The sequence below is a fragment of the Gopherus evgoodei genome, chromosome 1 (assembly GCF_007399415.2).
Source record: "Gopherus evgoodei ecotype Sinaloan lineage chromosome 1, rGopEvg1_v1.p, whole genome shotgun sequence".
Taxonomy (NCBI): domain Eukaryota; kingdom Metazoa; phylum Chordata; order Testudines; family Testudinidae; genus Gopherus; species Gopherus evgoodei.
This window is the reverse complement of record NC_044322.1, coordinates 226,368,396-226,384,093: the sequence shown is the minus strand read 5'-3', so window position 1 is coordinate 226,384,093 and position 15,698 is coordinate 226,368,396. Positions and strand designations below refer to the sequence as shown.

Sequence of the window (15,698 nt, the reverse complement as noted above, 5' to 3'; positions counted from 1 at the left end):
GTGACTCTGAATACACATGGGGAGCAGATCTGCTGAGTACATGTTCACGTTTCTGAGCAGAACTGCACTGCAAAGAAAGCATCTCAGAAAGAAGAAAGTGTCATTCACACAACCTCAGCATGGTAGGGTAGCTTTACTTCCCTGAGTACTGTAGAAGACCTGAGCAAGCTTGATGCTCAGACAAGTGTAATTGGAAGGAACGTGTGACAGCATGTGTGTGCAAATGCGTACACTTGCATATGTGATTATGTGCGTATGTCTGCTTGCACACATGCATTGCTGTGTGCACGCTTGTGCCTGTGCACATCTATTGTACACATTTGTATTCTTGCATCCAACTGGGCAAGTGTGTGTCTGGGCAAGTGTGCTGGCCTGGAGTGCAGGCCTGTGGACCTGTGAATACATACATGACAGTGTGTATGTGTACATGACCAAGCATGTGCGTACATAGGACTCAACTTGTGCTTGTGACCCAGCACATGAGATTGTGTGCAAGCATGCAGGTGCACATCTACATGTGACTGTATGTCTCTGAATATGAGCGCGTGTATGATATACATCTGCATCCTATTATCCCTGAACTGCTCCGAGGCCTGGTTGCCCCAAATAACATGAAACCCAAAGGGGCAGTTAGTGTGGTGTGAAGTTGTGTACTTGTTTTTCAGTTTCTTTGGTTTCAAGTCTTTTCCCCCATTTACACAAGCCCATGACACTGAACTATTTCATGCTTTCAATCACAAACTAGCTCGAAGATTCTTTTCTGAAAATACACCACGTCTGCAGTTTATTTTTCGGATTGGTATTGGGGGTTAGGCACGGGAGTTTCACTCAGATATACATTCACGGAGGCAGTTCCTGGGCAGAGAATCTCTAGTCCTTCACCAGCCGGTAGATGTGATGCTGGGCACCATGTTCACTAGCTGACACCTCAAAAACATATGCTATGCACAGCAAGGTCTCTTGAGTGTCCCTGTTCGTCACAACCTAGACAGGTGAGAAAGGAAGGCAAGAAAGCAAGTGCTATTTTTTCTGTCTCAACCCGTAAATATTCTAACACCTTTAAATGTATCTAGTGTTAAACATAATCCACAGAATGAACAACAGGAAAGATACACAGTTTAGCAATGACACCCCCAACTGGGTCTGTCTCCAAACACCAGTAATGAGACATCTGCTTGGTACCAACGAGGGGGGGACGACTTTCTCACAACGTGAGGACTGAGATGCAGTGGAAGTACAGGAGGAGAAGCGTCCTCAGGACCACAGAGAATGGAAATATCTGGTCAGTGAATAATAAGCACTCACCAAGCAAGGGGGAAAAGTCTTGTCAGGACTGGGAGCAGTGAGCAGCCATGTGTCCTTGGAGGCAGCAGATGTCACTGTTCCCTTGCGGAAGGATGAGTTAGGCTGAGAATTCCCCAGCACTGAGAGGGTGCTGAATGGAAAGATGCCAGTAAAAGAGGGCTCTTAGCAGCTTGTGGAGTGCCGTAGGAGGGGACACCAGGACTTGGAGTCTAATTCACAGTTGAGATGTAAGATCGACTCCCTTATACCTCCCAATGCCCAGTTACTGGTGGATGAATGGGGGTAAGTGAGGCTGAATGAGTTTAACTTACACACCAAGAAGATGTAAGCCGAAGGTGCCTGGGAATTGCTTACTTGAATTTACACATTCTTACAGCCTCCTGCTTGTTACTTTTCTTACTGCATCAACCCCTCCCCCATCCCAGACCCTCAATAATCTCAGCTACGCTACAGAATCACTCTCTGTTGTATGCATCCTGCAGTTCCCAGCACAGCTCCCTTAGTGGCTATGTTCTACAGAGACCTTTGCCCCATTCTGTCCTGCGGGAGGAGCCAGGAGGGTCAGAGGCTAAATCCTCACACTGGCAGATGTCACAGTACATGGTCACCACCCCCATGCTGAACTGCTATTGAACCTATACCAGGAGCTAGGCCACTCCTGGAGACAATGCTCCAGGAGGGAAGGAGCTCATTTATTAATTTGTGAATTTTTTAGCTGATTTTGTTGTGTTCTGTTTTATTTTTGTGCCTTATGGTTGAACTAACCATTGTCCTCTGTCTGAGATTCAGAGATGGGAAGTGGCCAGGCTCTAGTCTGGAAGGGGGCATCCCGTTGACCCCTTCCAAGTGCTCCAGGGAGATAGCAGCCAAATAGACTCCTGTAGCCTCAGCAAGCCAAATTCAGAGGTGTTGCATAAGGCAGGGCATGGATTACATGATGGTACATAGGAGACTACATCTGGAGGGACTCTAAGCTGGTGAAAAACACAGGAGGGGGCTGGAAGAATTTACTGAGACTTGCTTCTGAATTTGGCCCCAGGAACCAAAGGGCTAAAGCACCTTGTCCCAAGAGAGACCCCTCACGCTCAAGTGGAAGAAGGTGGGGAGGATGGAAAATTCTCAGACTGCACTCCAGGACCCAAGGCTGTAGGATTACCAGTGCAGGCAGGGCCGCCCAGAGGATTCAGGGGGCCTGGGGCAAAGCAGGGGAGCTGTGGCGCTTGTACTCACCTGGCAGCGGTCTGGGTCTTCGGCGGCATTTCGGCGGTGGGGGGCCCTTCAGTCACTCCACGTCTTCGGCAGCACTGAAGGGCCCCCCGCCGCCAAAATGCTGCCGAAGACCCGGACCGTCACCAGACTAGGGCTTGTGGGGCCCCTGCGGGGCCAGGGGCAAATTGCCCCATTTGCCCCCACCCCCCGGGTACCCTGAGTGCAGGATGTGAAAGGCTTTATTGGCCTAGGTGAGATACAGCTGTCTGTGATGGGAGGTGGGGGAGTACCTACAACTGTAAAACCCTGTGGGAAGGAAACGAGATGAGCAGGTATGACAATAGGGCAAGTTCATCTGTAGGTTTACAGGGGCACTGGGCAAGGCTGTGGAAGGAGGTGCACTGGAAAGTGCTCGTCAGCATGAACTATAGCACACAGACCGTGTCTCTCTCCGCTGCCCCACCTCCTTTCTTTGCTCAGCCTCATCTGTAACACTTGGCATTTACTCAGCAAGCACCTTTCCTCCAAGGATCTAAAAGCTCGATACAAATATGAAGGACTAAAGCTTCACAAGGCCCTGTGAGGTAGAGAAATGGCACTAGCCCTGTCCCAGAGATAAGGAAACTAAGCTACAGAGGGGTGATGTGACTTGACCAAGGTCACAGGATTTCCAGGGCAAAGCCAGGAACAAAACCCAGGCCTCCAGATTCCCAATATTGTGCATTAGTCACAGGACTGTCCTTTACAGATCCAGTGAGTGAGAATCCATGCTGTGCCTTAAAGAGGCACAGGACAGAACTCACAGTCCAGGGTGGCTTTAAACCACCCTCCTAATTCTTGGCTGCGCCACGGGCTGGAAAGGGCCCAAGTGTAATTTGGACAGCCCTGGGAGGCTAAGTTATGGCAACCTCCCAACTCACAGCTTGCCTTCCAGTGCTGCATGGAATCTCTGCAGCAACACACCCCTTATGTCCTGCCCTTTATGCCAGGATTTCGGATGGGTCCTGGGAAGGCAGCTTTATAGCTGTCTTCTGCAGTGCCTGAACTGGAGTAGTCTTCCCCCAGTCACATCCAGGGCTTTGAGGACTTTTTTATGATGCGCTGGCCCTCTTAAATGGTGTAAAGGGGCCAGAGCAGGGACAATTATTTCACCCTCTGTCTATTGTTGATACAATTGTCTTCTTTATTGCAACTTCTGCCTTTACACCTGGCACAGCTTTTTGGCCTCATCAACTCTCCCTTTTCAAACTTTCTTCATCTCTCCTTTCTCTCCATTGCCCATGCCTCTCATTCTTCTCCCTGTGTTCCTGATCCTATTTATCTGAATAACTGCACTCTGCATAGCTCTGTAAGGGGTGCTGAGGTGCAACTGACACTAAATAAAATTAACTATTGAGCTGTACGTGGAAATCTTATTTGACTCACAGCTGGGGACTCTTGGATATGGCTTAAATATTTCAAGGCAACAATAAAAACAATTCAGTGCCCCCCACCTGTAAAATAGTAAAGTTCTCCAGCACGCTGTTCATCATGTATTTCTCTGGGAGATGTTTGAGTTTATGGATGAAATTAATCATGTATTCACATAGAGGGGAGCGGTGGATGCGATAGGAATAGTGTCCATTTTCATAGTGTGCGTACTCCGTCTATAGTGTAAAAGAGAAAAGGTGCACACAGGGTCACCACTGTTTTCATTAATGTTACTGATAGTTAAAATAATAATTACCACTTGAATTTTCACATTGCTTTACTAACATTAGCTCATTCATCATTCCTTACAATCATCCACTCTGAAGTAGCTTTCCCTGAGCTCTCAATTTTCTCCTGCTTTGATTATTTAAAGAAAAACAAAGGAACATATCTACTGTGGTAATAAGAACAGTTTGCACTATTATAGCACCTTCGAGCTAAGGTCCACAGGGTACTTTGCTACTATTAATGATTTAAGCTTCCCAATGCCTCTGTGAGATAGATCGGTAGCATTATTCCCATTTCACTGATGGAGAAAGTGAGGCACACAGAGGCTGTGACTTGCCTGAGATCACACATCAAGGCAATGGCATATCTGGGAATATACACTCTGAGTCCTAGTCCAGTTCTCTACCTACCAAACCACACTGCCCCAGATTAGCAAGTGGGGATTAAACATTTGAGAAGCTCTTTCATTACTATCACATTTTAGCTCCAATACATATAAACTTCCCCCAAACTGAAGTGACAGGGGAGGTCATCACTTCTTAGCAATCCTCTTCATTCCCCATATGCCTTCAACTTGTTTTCCCATTAGAATCCTATCTCTCCTCCCATGTGCCAGCACCCCCATTGCAACACTAATTCAGAGGAGGAGGTGCTGCTTCTTGTTCCCTCTTTTGAGATTGCCACGAGGCTCCCAACCTCTGCTGACTCCCGAGCAGTGGATTGGCTCCTAGCCAGAGATTTGCTCTTGATTTCAGTAGACATGGTGAAGAGCAGCAGTTCTGGCTGCATTTTTAAAAAGGTGTAGTACCTATTCCTGTCAGAGCTTGCTGTTATATGAGGAGCAGGTTTATCTTTGTAAACATAAGGTATAGAAACTTCCTCTGTCTATATATTCTATCTGTTGTTGAGAATCATCCTGCAGGCCAGCTGAACACACTGAGCAGGCTAGAGCCATGTGTTTAAAAATCCTGACTCAGGCCCCAAAAATCACAAAAGACTGGCTTAAAAATCATGAATCTATAACAATAATAATAAATGTGAGGATCTTCCTATTTGCCTTCTGGTTTGTGAGCCCCGAGTGGTCACATTTTCAAGCTTTTCTCCTCAACTATGAGGGATGGGAACATCATTGTTTAAGACAATGAAAGCTGAGTCTCTCTCAATCACTGGACTCCAGGAGCTGGCGCTTTAAGAAAAAACATCAAATGTTGCAAGACGTGTGAGAGGGCAACACTACAGCCAGGATCAGGCCCATCCCCACGTGTCTGACACACTACACTAGACTGATGCTTCCTGATTTTCAACCTTTTCCAAGCCACCTCCCTGACAAGTGGGTACTTTCTGCCCTCAGAGGCACAGGTGGGGTTTGTGACTACATGCAAGGGCTGAATTGCACTCGAGTACTCTGTACTCAGGGCTCTGCAGCCTTCTTTTCCTACCTCCACTTTCTCCACCACCTGCTTTCCGAAGGAGCACACTTTAGTGGAGCAGGTAATGATCATGTTTTCTCGGCTTTCATATTGGCTGGAAACACCATAGAAAGATCTGGATTCATCTTCAATGTTGGTGTTCAAATCAGCCTTCAGGAAAAAAAGACAAGGATAGTAAGCGATTACCAAGTAGCTCATTAGTTTTGCGTCATCAGCATCAGACACACCACCCACGGAAAGGGTTCTCCTCTGGCCTCAGGCTTTTGTTTTTTGGGGTCAGGGAGAGGGGAAATCAAGCTGCCAAAGCAGATCAACATGTGTGCCCAAGAAGTGGAGGAAATCCGGGCATGGGACACCTTTTCAAATTTGGATGCCTAAAGTTAGGCATCTAAATTCTAATTTTGACACTTAAATCCCTATTTAGGGTCTTGAAATAGATATTTGTGGGCTTAACTTAAGTGCACAAGCTATCATTAGGGCCCTAAGTTTGAAGATGTCGTGCTATACTACTACCACCAGGCGTCATACTAGCCTTATATTCTATCCTGAACAACAAAAAGAAAAGTTTACAAATGCCTTGCAAAAAACAAAGCAACAGAAAAAGGCATTTAGTTTATTCACCTTAATGAAATAAGAGAACAGAGGGCCTCAAATTCCTCAGTGCCTGATGTGACCAGGTGCTAATTTACTATATTACCTTTCCTCCGATTCCTATGCGCTGGTTCAATCTGTACTATCCCCTTGCAGGGTTAAGGGAAATGAGGAAGAAAATCTGCTTATGCTTCTGGGACAGTGGACTCTAGGGCCATGTTGACAGTGTGTCTAGAACCAGTGTACCAGGAACACAGTTCTAGCCTGGTTTTCCTGACCTCCAGCTGAGATTTTTATTCAAGAACCTCCTTATGGAACCATGCTCTAGACTAGACGCTGGGAGAGCCCACTGTACAGCGTAGCTAGTGTGATTCTCAGAAAAAAACTCCATGGCCACATTGGTCAGAGAAACCTGCTAGAATCCTGTTAAGAAAATCCATAGAATCACAGAAATATAGGGCTAGAAGAGACCTCATGAGGTCAGCCAGTGCATCTCCCCATGCTGAGGTAGGATTAAGATACCTAGACTGTCCCTAAGAGGCATTAGTCTAACCTCTTCTTGGTATCAAAGGACTGGGATCCCACAGCCTCCCCAGTGCTTAACTATCTTTACAGTTGGAAAGTTTTTCCTAACATCCAACCTAAATCTCCTTTGCTGCAAACTAAGCTGATTATTTCTTGTCCTACCCTTGGCGACGGTGGACACGGAGAACAATTGATCACCATCCTCCTTACACTATGTTTAAACAGAGCTAGAGCTAAGGTGGGATCACAGTGTGGACAGAGTCTTAGTACTGTAAGAGTACGTCCACACTACCCGCCGGATCGGCGGGTAGTGATTGATCTATCAGGGATCGATTTATCGCATCTCGTCTAGACGCAAAAAATCAATCCCCAAACGTGCTCCCGTCGACTCTGGAACTCCACCACGGCGAGAGGCGGAAGCAGAATCGATGGGGGAACCACAGCCGCTGATCCCGCGCCGTGAGCACGGGAGGTAAATCAAACTAAGATACGTTGACTTCAGCTACGCTATTCTCGTAGCTGAAGTTGCGTATCTTAGATTGATCCCCCTGCCAGTGTAGACCAGGCCTAACAAAGTCAGCAGGTTCTTCCATGACTGCTGTGGCCAGGCCCAGATATAGGCGAGACTGCACTGGCTGTGTTACTCAGGCTAGGAGTTAGAGCTAGGTGGGCAAACTACAGCCCGCGGGCCACATCTAACCCGCAGGACCGTCCTGCCCAGCCCTTGAGATCCTGCCTGGGGAGGCTCGCCCCCAGCACCTCCCCTGCTGTGCCCCCTTCCCCACAGCCTCAGCTCACCATGCTGCCAGCACTCTGGGTGATGGGGCTGCAAGCTCCTGCCGGGCAGCACGGCGGCGTGGCTGGCTCCAGCTGGGCAGCACGGCTACCAGTCCTGCTGCTCTGAGTGGCATGGTAAGGGGGCAGGGGGCACAGGGGTTGGCTAAGGGGAAAGGGATCCCGGGGGACAGTCAGGGGACAGGGAGCAGAGGGCGGTTGGATGGGGCAGAGGTTTGGGAGTATCAGGGGATAGGGGGGTTGGATAGGTGTGATTCCAGGGGGGCCTGTCAGGTGATGGTGGTGTGGGTAGGGCTTGGGGCAGTCAGGGGACAAGGAGTGGGGGGCCTGGATGGGTCAAGGGTTCTGATGGGGGCAGCTAGGGGGCAGGAAGTGGGAGGGGGCCAGGCTGTTTGGGGAGGCACAGCCTTCCCTACCTGGCCCTCCATACAGTTTTGGAACCCCAATGTGGCCCTCAGGCCAAAAAATTTGCCTACCCCTGAGTTAGAGAGCCAAGAACCTGGTCTGTCTGCATGTCTGGCAACCACAATAAAGAATCCTTGTCCTGTTCATCACAAGTCCCATCTCTTCTCTACCAGGAGAGATGCTATATGAATCCTTCTCTGAGGCCTCCCGCAAGAGATGGTAGTGCCACTTTATTACCATTTCCAAGAAGTTAAAATTTTAGCTCCAAAATTGGAAGCCCGGGAGCACAAGCTGGCTGGGGCAGACAAGGACTCTGTGCTACCAAGTGGCCAGCAGGTGCTGGTCCCCACCAAATGCTGGGGCCAACGCCACAGAAGAATTCATCGCTTTGCCAATGATGACACTAACAACATTAGCAGGAAGCCATGTAGAAAAGTACAGCATTTCAATCCAATCTCATTCCCCTGCTGGTTAATGTACTGCTTCAGGCACATGGAGGGCAAGGAGAAGGAGGAAATGCAATCAACCCTACCATTTATTTCACCAAGTCCAATTTCCATTTCCCACTTAGCACGTCAGCTCCATTGCCCCATCCCTGCTGCCTCCCTCTGCATCTGCATAGGCTGCAATGTGCTGTATGCAACGGGTACCTGGCGATTTCTGCCTTCAGGAAAACTGTTGGGCTCAGGTAAATACGTGATGCCATTGAAAGCTGAGCCAACAAGCCGGTGAAATCCAATCACCATCCATTTTCCCAGAGCACATGTCGCAAGTTCAGAGCAGCTGCCCCTGTATTTCCCCTTAGTGGTCTAGCAAAGGCACCCACTCACAGGCTTCCAGCTCCCCAGCCAATGCCTTTCTGGATGGAAACTCACATCTCTCTCCCTCCTGACCAGAGTATGCCCAGGCTTCACAGCTCCCTGCCTGCACTGGTTGATTCCCAGCACAGACAGGCTGCCCAAGGACGCCTCTTCGCTTTCTCCTCACAGACGGTTAACAGGTGTAATTGCCACAGTTATAAGGTACCACAGACAGCACTTCTTAAATAAGCCTACTTTATTCTTAAGGTAAAAAGCATATTAAAAAAACATATTAGAAACAATAAAAGAACCACTACACATGCTAATAAGCTTACCAGAGTTAACCCCAACTCTAACATAGATTTTGGTAGGAGCAGTCCTTCAAAGCCCCACCCAAGGGGTTTCTTTGTGGTTACAAGTTCATCACAGCTTCAGTATAAAACAAGTGCCCAGTCTTCTGGGACCTTAGTAGGCCCAGTCCTTCCACTCTACCCATAGGCAGTGGTTCTCAACCTTTTTATTTGGAGACCCCTTTGGGCATCTATTGTCAGTGTATATAGTTAAATTCTGTTCAGTCAATTTTCAGTCTAAGTCTTTCGCAGACTCCTGAGACATAGTTCCGTGGACCAAACCACTGCCTTAAGGATTGGGGCCCTCCATGGACCAGGTGTCCTGTCCATTTGCTGGATCAGGAAAAAGGCCTTCAGCCAGTTAAAAACCAGGCTATTTACCCAAACCTTTCCTTTGTCTGTCGATCCCTGGAGAATCCAGTTTGAACTAGCATATGCGCACCTTTCCAGGGAGATGGCTTCTCTGGAGATGTCATAACCTCGGTGAATTTGCCTAATCTCTCCCTGCTTTACCCTCCCCATGGAAATACATGTAATTTCACAACAACACACAGACCACTGCATTTTTAATACACTAGACCCTGAAGGTATTAACCCTACTTCAGTGAGATCTAATTTAACTCAGTAAAGCAGAGGTGACCAAACTGCAGATCTTTTACAGTTAAAGTTCGGCTCATGGAGCCCCTGCCCCACCCCACATTCTCCACCTACCAGACTGGGGCAGGGGGAGCTCAGGGCTTCTGCCCTGCGGCAGGATGGTGGGGCTAGGGGCTTCTGCCTTACAGGGAGGGAGGCTCGGGGCTTCAGCTTCTCAGGAGGTGCCTGCTGGGGCTCGGGGCTTCCACAGGAGCGGGACTGATGCCCCAAGCCCTGGCAGACGGGTCCGGCTCTCAAACATCTGAAAATTATCATATGCAGCTCGGAGGATCAGTAAGTTTGGCCACCCCTGCAATAAAGTTTATCTTAATTCCATAAGGTTTATTCAGGATATTACAGGATATTGTCCATCTGTCACAGCACATACTCAGGACCAAATGACAGATGAGTTTATGGCAAGCTTTGATGAAGTACAGTGGCTACGGGTCTGAATTTTAGCCTAGCAGCTGTAGTCTCCACCCACAATCCTAGGTGAACAAAGATCAAGTCAGTGAAAAAAAAAATCTATATTAGTAGAACAGGAAGGTTGCATGGTTGGGCACCCAAGAGTCAAGAAATGTCAGAGTTAAGAATATGCAACCATTGCTCTGCCCCATATAAGTATGCTTTGTAATACAGTTTTTGGCTACAGTCACACAACATTCCTCAAATTATACAATATAAACGCATAGTTATTACCAAAACCTTCAACAGACATAACATCTTTAAATGTTTCTTTATTCTTCTATATGTTCTGTAACTCATTTCATTGTCAGAATGGTCTGTCTCATTTTGAGAGACTCCAGTGTTTTATAGGATATACTGTATATATTTGTTCATAAACCAAATTTTTTTTAGTAAAAAAAGGAAGCACCAGAGAAGGGGGTCGTCTTACGAATGGGTATAGCTGTGAATGAAGTAACCACCTATAATCCAGTGAGATTTTATGTTTATTCGGCACTTTTCAACCCCATGAACTTTGCACACTACAGCTGGGATTTTCATAGAGGCTTTTGGCAGTTAAGCACACAACTCCCACTGAAAATCAATAGAAGTTGAGCACCTATCTCCGTTAGTCACCTTTGAACCTCCAGGCCAGTGTTCCCTCTAATTTTTCCCACCCGTGTGCAGAATGAATTTTGTTATGTGCATCACTTATGGAGGTGATGAGTGTCACATCACATTCATACTGGTGCACGTAACAAAATTCATGTGGCGGGGTGGGGCTGAGGGGTTCGGAGTGTGGGAGGGGGTTCAGGGGTTTGAGGGCTCTGGCTGGGGGTGCGGGCTCTAGTGTGGGGCAGGAGATGAGGGGTTTGGGATGCAGAAGGGTGCTCTGGGGCTATGGTGGGGAGAGAGGACTCCCCACAGCTCTCTCTCCCCGCAGCAGCACCTGGGCTGGGGGAGAGAAGCACCTTTCTCTGCCTTGGCAGCGCCAGGGCTGGGGCCACAGGATAGGTGCCCCATCCCCAGCCCTGGCAGGTCCAGGCCGAGGCTGGGTTCAGGCCAGGGCAGGGGCGCCCCAGCCCAGGACGCAGTAGAATTGGGGCCAGGGGAGGTTCAGGCAATGGCAGGTTGGAGGCCAGGCTAAGTTGGGACCAGGAGAAGGGCGCTCCTCCCCCAGCAACAGCAGGTCCCTGAGTGGGTTCCCTGAACACCTGCACGGCGCTAAATAGGCTGCTGAGCAGCTTACCGGGAACTTAGCTCCCGGCCCATAGACCAGAACACCATGGACTTTCAGAGCCCTCTGGGATTGAAGGCCACAGTGAACTAGCACATAAAATGCTGCATAATATTGTAGTAGGAAAACTATGTAGGATGACCCCAGGACAAAATCCTACTGCACCATGGGCTTTTTAATGTCCAAAAGAGCTTCAGTTTTTAAGGTACAGTTTGAAAATATTTCTAAAAGAGATGCTCTAGCTCAGGGGTTCTCAAACTTCATTGCACCATGATCCCTTTCCATAGGCGCTAACTCCGTGGGGGCTCCGGGGCTGGAGCTTCCACAGGGAAAAATTAGTGGATGCCTCCCTGCCCTGGCCCAGCTCACCTCTGCCTCCGCCCCGAGCGCGCCTTCCCCACTTCTCCTCCAGGCACTTGCCCCAGGAAAACAGCTGTTTCATGGCGTAACAAGCTGTGGGAGGGTGGGGGTAGGAGCGGGAATGCGGCACGCTCAGCGGAGGAGGTGTGGAAGAGCCAGGGCCAGGGCAGGGATTTGGGGAAGGAATCCAATAGGAGCAGGGAGGGCAGAGTTGGGTCAGGGACTTTGGGGAAGGGGTAAGAATGGGGGTGGGGAAGGGGCAGGGCAGGGGTGGAGTCAGGGCGGGGCCAGGGGACATGAGCACCCAGCGGCGCCAGGAGAAGTTGGCGCCTATGCCCTCTTCTGACAACAATAATTACTACAAGACCCCAACGAGGGTGGGGGGCCAGGGCTGGTGCAGCCATTTAGGCAAACTAGGCAGCCGCCTAGGGCGCCTAATGGTTGGGGGCGCCTAAAAGTCCCCTCAGGCAAGGAGGTGGAGGTGAGCTGGGTGGGGGGGCGCGCGGAGAGAGTTGCCCACAATAACGAGGGGGGGGGGCACAGGGGGAACCGCTCCCTGCCCCAGCTCACCTCCACTCTGCCTCCTCCACTGAGCACACAGCCCAGCTCTAAGTCTCCTCCAATCAGCCCCGCAAGCCTGGGCAGGGAGGAGAATTAGAGCAGCTGGAGGCGGAGCCGAGGTGAGCTGGGGCGGGCTACCCAGGCAGGGTTAGCTTCCGGGAGAAGGGGGGATGTCTCCCCAGGCAGGGTTAGCTGCCCGGGGGGTGGGGAAAGAAGGGGGGAAGTCTCCCCAGGCAGGGTTAGCTGCCGGGGGGGGGCGAAGGGGGGAAGTCTCCCCAGGCAGGGTTAGCTGGCGGGGGGGAGGGGGAAAGTCTCCCCAGGCAGGGTTAGCTGGTGGGAGGGGGCAGGGGAAAGTCTCCCCAGGCAGGGTTAGCTGCCGGGGGTGGGGGCGAAGGGGGGAAGTCTCCCCAGGCAGGGTTAGCTGGCGGGGGGGGGGCGAAGGGGGGAAGTCTCCCCAGGCAGGGTTAGCTGGCATGGGGGGGAGGGGGAAAGTCTCCCCAGGCAGGGTTAGCTGCCGGGGGTGGGGGCGAAGGGGGGAAGTCTCCCCAGGCAGGGTTAGCTGGCGGGGGGGGGGGGGCAAAGGGGGGAAGTCTCCCCAGGCAGGGTTAGCTGGCGGGGGGGTGGCGAAGGGGGGAAGTCTCCCCAGGCAGGGTTAGCTGGTGGGGGGGGGCGAAGGGGGGAAGTTATCCCAAGCAGGGTTAGCTGGCGGGGGGGGGGAGGGGGGAAGTCTCCTGAGGCAGGGATACCTGCCGGGGGAGGGCGGAGAAGTCTCCCCAGGCAGGATTAGCTGCCATGGGGGGACGGGGGGGAGAGAGGTTAGCTGCTGTAGGGGGGGATAGCTGCTGTAGGGGGGGGCTCCCCGGGTGGGGGGCTGAGTTAGCTGCCGTGGGGGGGGCAAGGTTAGCTGGAGGGGGTGCAAGGTAAAAGTTTCACCTAGGGTGCGAAACTTCCTTGCACCAGCCCTGTGGGGGGCTGAAGCCTGAGCCCACCCAAGCCCTGCCGCCCCGGGCAGGGGGCCAAGGCCAAAGGGCTTCAGCCCCAGGCAGGGGGCCTGTAACTTGAGCCCCACCACCCAAGGCTGAAGCCCTCGGGCTTCGGTTTCTGCCGCAGGAGGTGGGGCGCGGGCTTTGGCTTCGGTGCCGGGCCCCAGCAAGTCTAAGCTAGTCCTAATGACCCCATTAAAATGGGGTTGTGACCCACTTCGGGGTTCCAACCCACAATTTGAGAACCGCTGCTCTAGCTGAAAGAGAAGATACGGGCTTGTTGCAGGATAGGAAAGATCAAGGGACTCACACTGTGTGTACCTACCACATGGTTTGAATCAGTTCCCAGGGACTTTAAAGATCTCAAGTCTGATGTGCAGAGCCCGACCTTGTCCCCTCCAGGTCCAGACTTTCCAGCATCCCCTCCAGCAGAACTGAAAGCCTCACTGCTACACTGGGGCCTCCTCTCTCCTTTCCATTTTAGAGCAGTTTCTTCCTCTAAGGAAAAGGTTAGTGCCCAACAGCCCCAGGCTCTCCTATTTCTTCCTGCTCATGTGACTCTCCCATCCCCGGCTCTGCACCAGATGTCAGGCCTAGGACAGAGATGTTAGATTTACTCTGGCAGGGCTCTCTGATCCTCCAAGCAGGAGGCGGATTATACTAATTATTATTTAAATTGAGCTAATTAATCTTCACCACACCTCAGTGGATAGGTATTGATGTCCTCACTTTACCAATGGGGAAACAGGAATGCTAAGAGACTTCTTTAAGATCTCACGGCAAAAAAGTGTCAGACCTGGGACAAGAACCTAGGTTTCTTGGCTCCTCATCCTTCATCTAACCCTACGGCGAGACAGAGTGCCTAACGGTCAAGTGAGTTACCCTCTCAGTGCCTTCATTACCCTATTTGCAAAAGGTGACTAAAAATACTAGCTGCTTTGTACGTCTATACCGTATTATCACCTGTTGATCGTCAAGGGCTTTACAAAGGTGGGCAAGTTTCATTTGCCTCATTTCACCACATGCATAATCACATATGGAGGTTTGAAGCAACTTGTTTGAGAGGCACTACTCTGCAGTGGATAAGAATGGATCTTCCATACCAGAGATCTGGGTTCTTTCGGCAGCTGTGCTGCGAACAGCCTATAAGAGTTGCAGCACATCACTTAACCTCTGCAACCCCACGCAGAAAAAGCCTGCACAGAAAGTCAGGTCCTGTATTGTGCCCTAAGGGTGCCAGGACTCTGGCTCAGTCTGATCTTCAGTGGGAGTGGGATTTACAGTTGACGGCCGTCCACTGATAGGATACTAGCTCTGGTCCCATTAGCCCCACCCAATGCGTCACTGCTAATTGCCACTGAGGAAATGGTGGTCTCCAAGACAGACCTCCTCCCCCTTGGGGCTTTGAAAGCAAGGCACGGGACTGTGAATTGGACCCAGAATTTAAATGACAGCTAATGCAAAGTGTGGAGTCCTGGTATGAAATCTAGCTATTGTAGGGAAGGGGGAGTGGCAGGGCTGGGGGCTCCTACCATGCACTGGTCTCCAGCTGCTAGTCCCAACAGAGCTAAGGAGCGACAGGATTTCCTCTTCCAAAGCGAGGGTTGTCAGGTGTCTGGTTTTCGACTGGAATGCCCAATCGAAAAGGTACCCTGGCAGCTCCAGTCAGCACTGCTGACCGGGCCATTAAAAGTTTGGTTGGCAGTGCAGCGGGGCTAAGGCAGGCTCCCTCACTGCCCTGGCTCCACGTGGCTCCTGGAAGCAGCTGGCATGTCCCGCTCCTAGGTGCAGGTGCGGCTGCAGGGGCTCTGCAAGCTGCTCCCTCTACCCAAGCGCTGGCTTTGCAGTTCCCATTGGCTGGGAACCATGGCCAATGGGAGCTGCGGAAGTGGCGCCTGCTGGGGTGGGCAGCATGCAGAGCTGCCTGGTCATGCCTCCCTCTGCCTAAGAGCCAGACATGCCAGCCACTTTCAGGAGCTGCCTAAAGTAAGTAATGCCCAGCCAGAGCCTGCACTCTGAATCCCTTCCTGCACCCCAACACCCTGCCCTAGGTTGGAACCCCTCCTGCACCTTAACTCCTTTCCAGAGCCCGCACCTCACACCCCCTCCAACACCCCAACACCCTGCCCCAGCCCTGAGCCTCCCTGCACCAAAACTCCCTCCCAGAGCCTGCATCCCACACCCCCTTCCCTCACTCCAAACCACTCGGCCCCAACCCAGAGCCCCCTCCTGCACCCAAGCCCCTCATCCCCAGCCCCACCCCAGAGCCCACATCCCCAGCTGGAGCCCTCACTCCTTCCCAAACCCCAACCCCCTGCCTCAGCCCAGAGCCCCCCCATGCCCCAAACGACTCATCCTCAGCCCCACCC

General features: G+C 51.2%; 1 protein-coding gene across 1 annotated transcript in view; it reads right to left on the bottom strand.

Moving 5' to 3' along the window:
• Nucleotides 1-727: 727 nt before the first annotated feature.
• The window catches only part of TEAD4 (TEA domain transcription factor 4), an 85,752-nt gene continuing 70,781 nt past the window's right edge, over nucleotides 728-15,698 (bottom strand). Inside the window, exons 11-13 of the mRNA XM_030549054.1 lie at nucleotides 5,652-5,792; nucleotides 4,008-4,160; nucleotides 728-984 (exon numbers count right to left, since the gene is read on the bottom strand). Of these exons, the coding sequence (XP_030404914.1) occupies nucleotides 871-984; nucleotides 4,008-4,160; nucleotides 5,652-5,792 (408 nt within the window). The 3' untranslated portion in view covers nucleotides 728-870. The remainder of the gene's footprint in view (nucleotides 985-4,007; nucleotides 4,161-5,651; nucleotides 5,793-15,698) is intronic.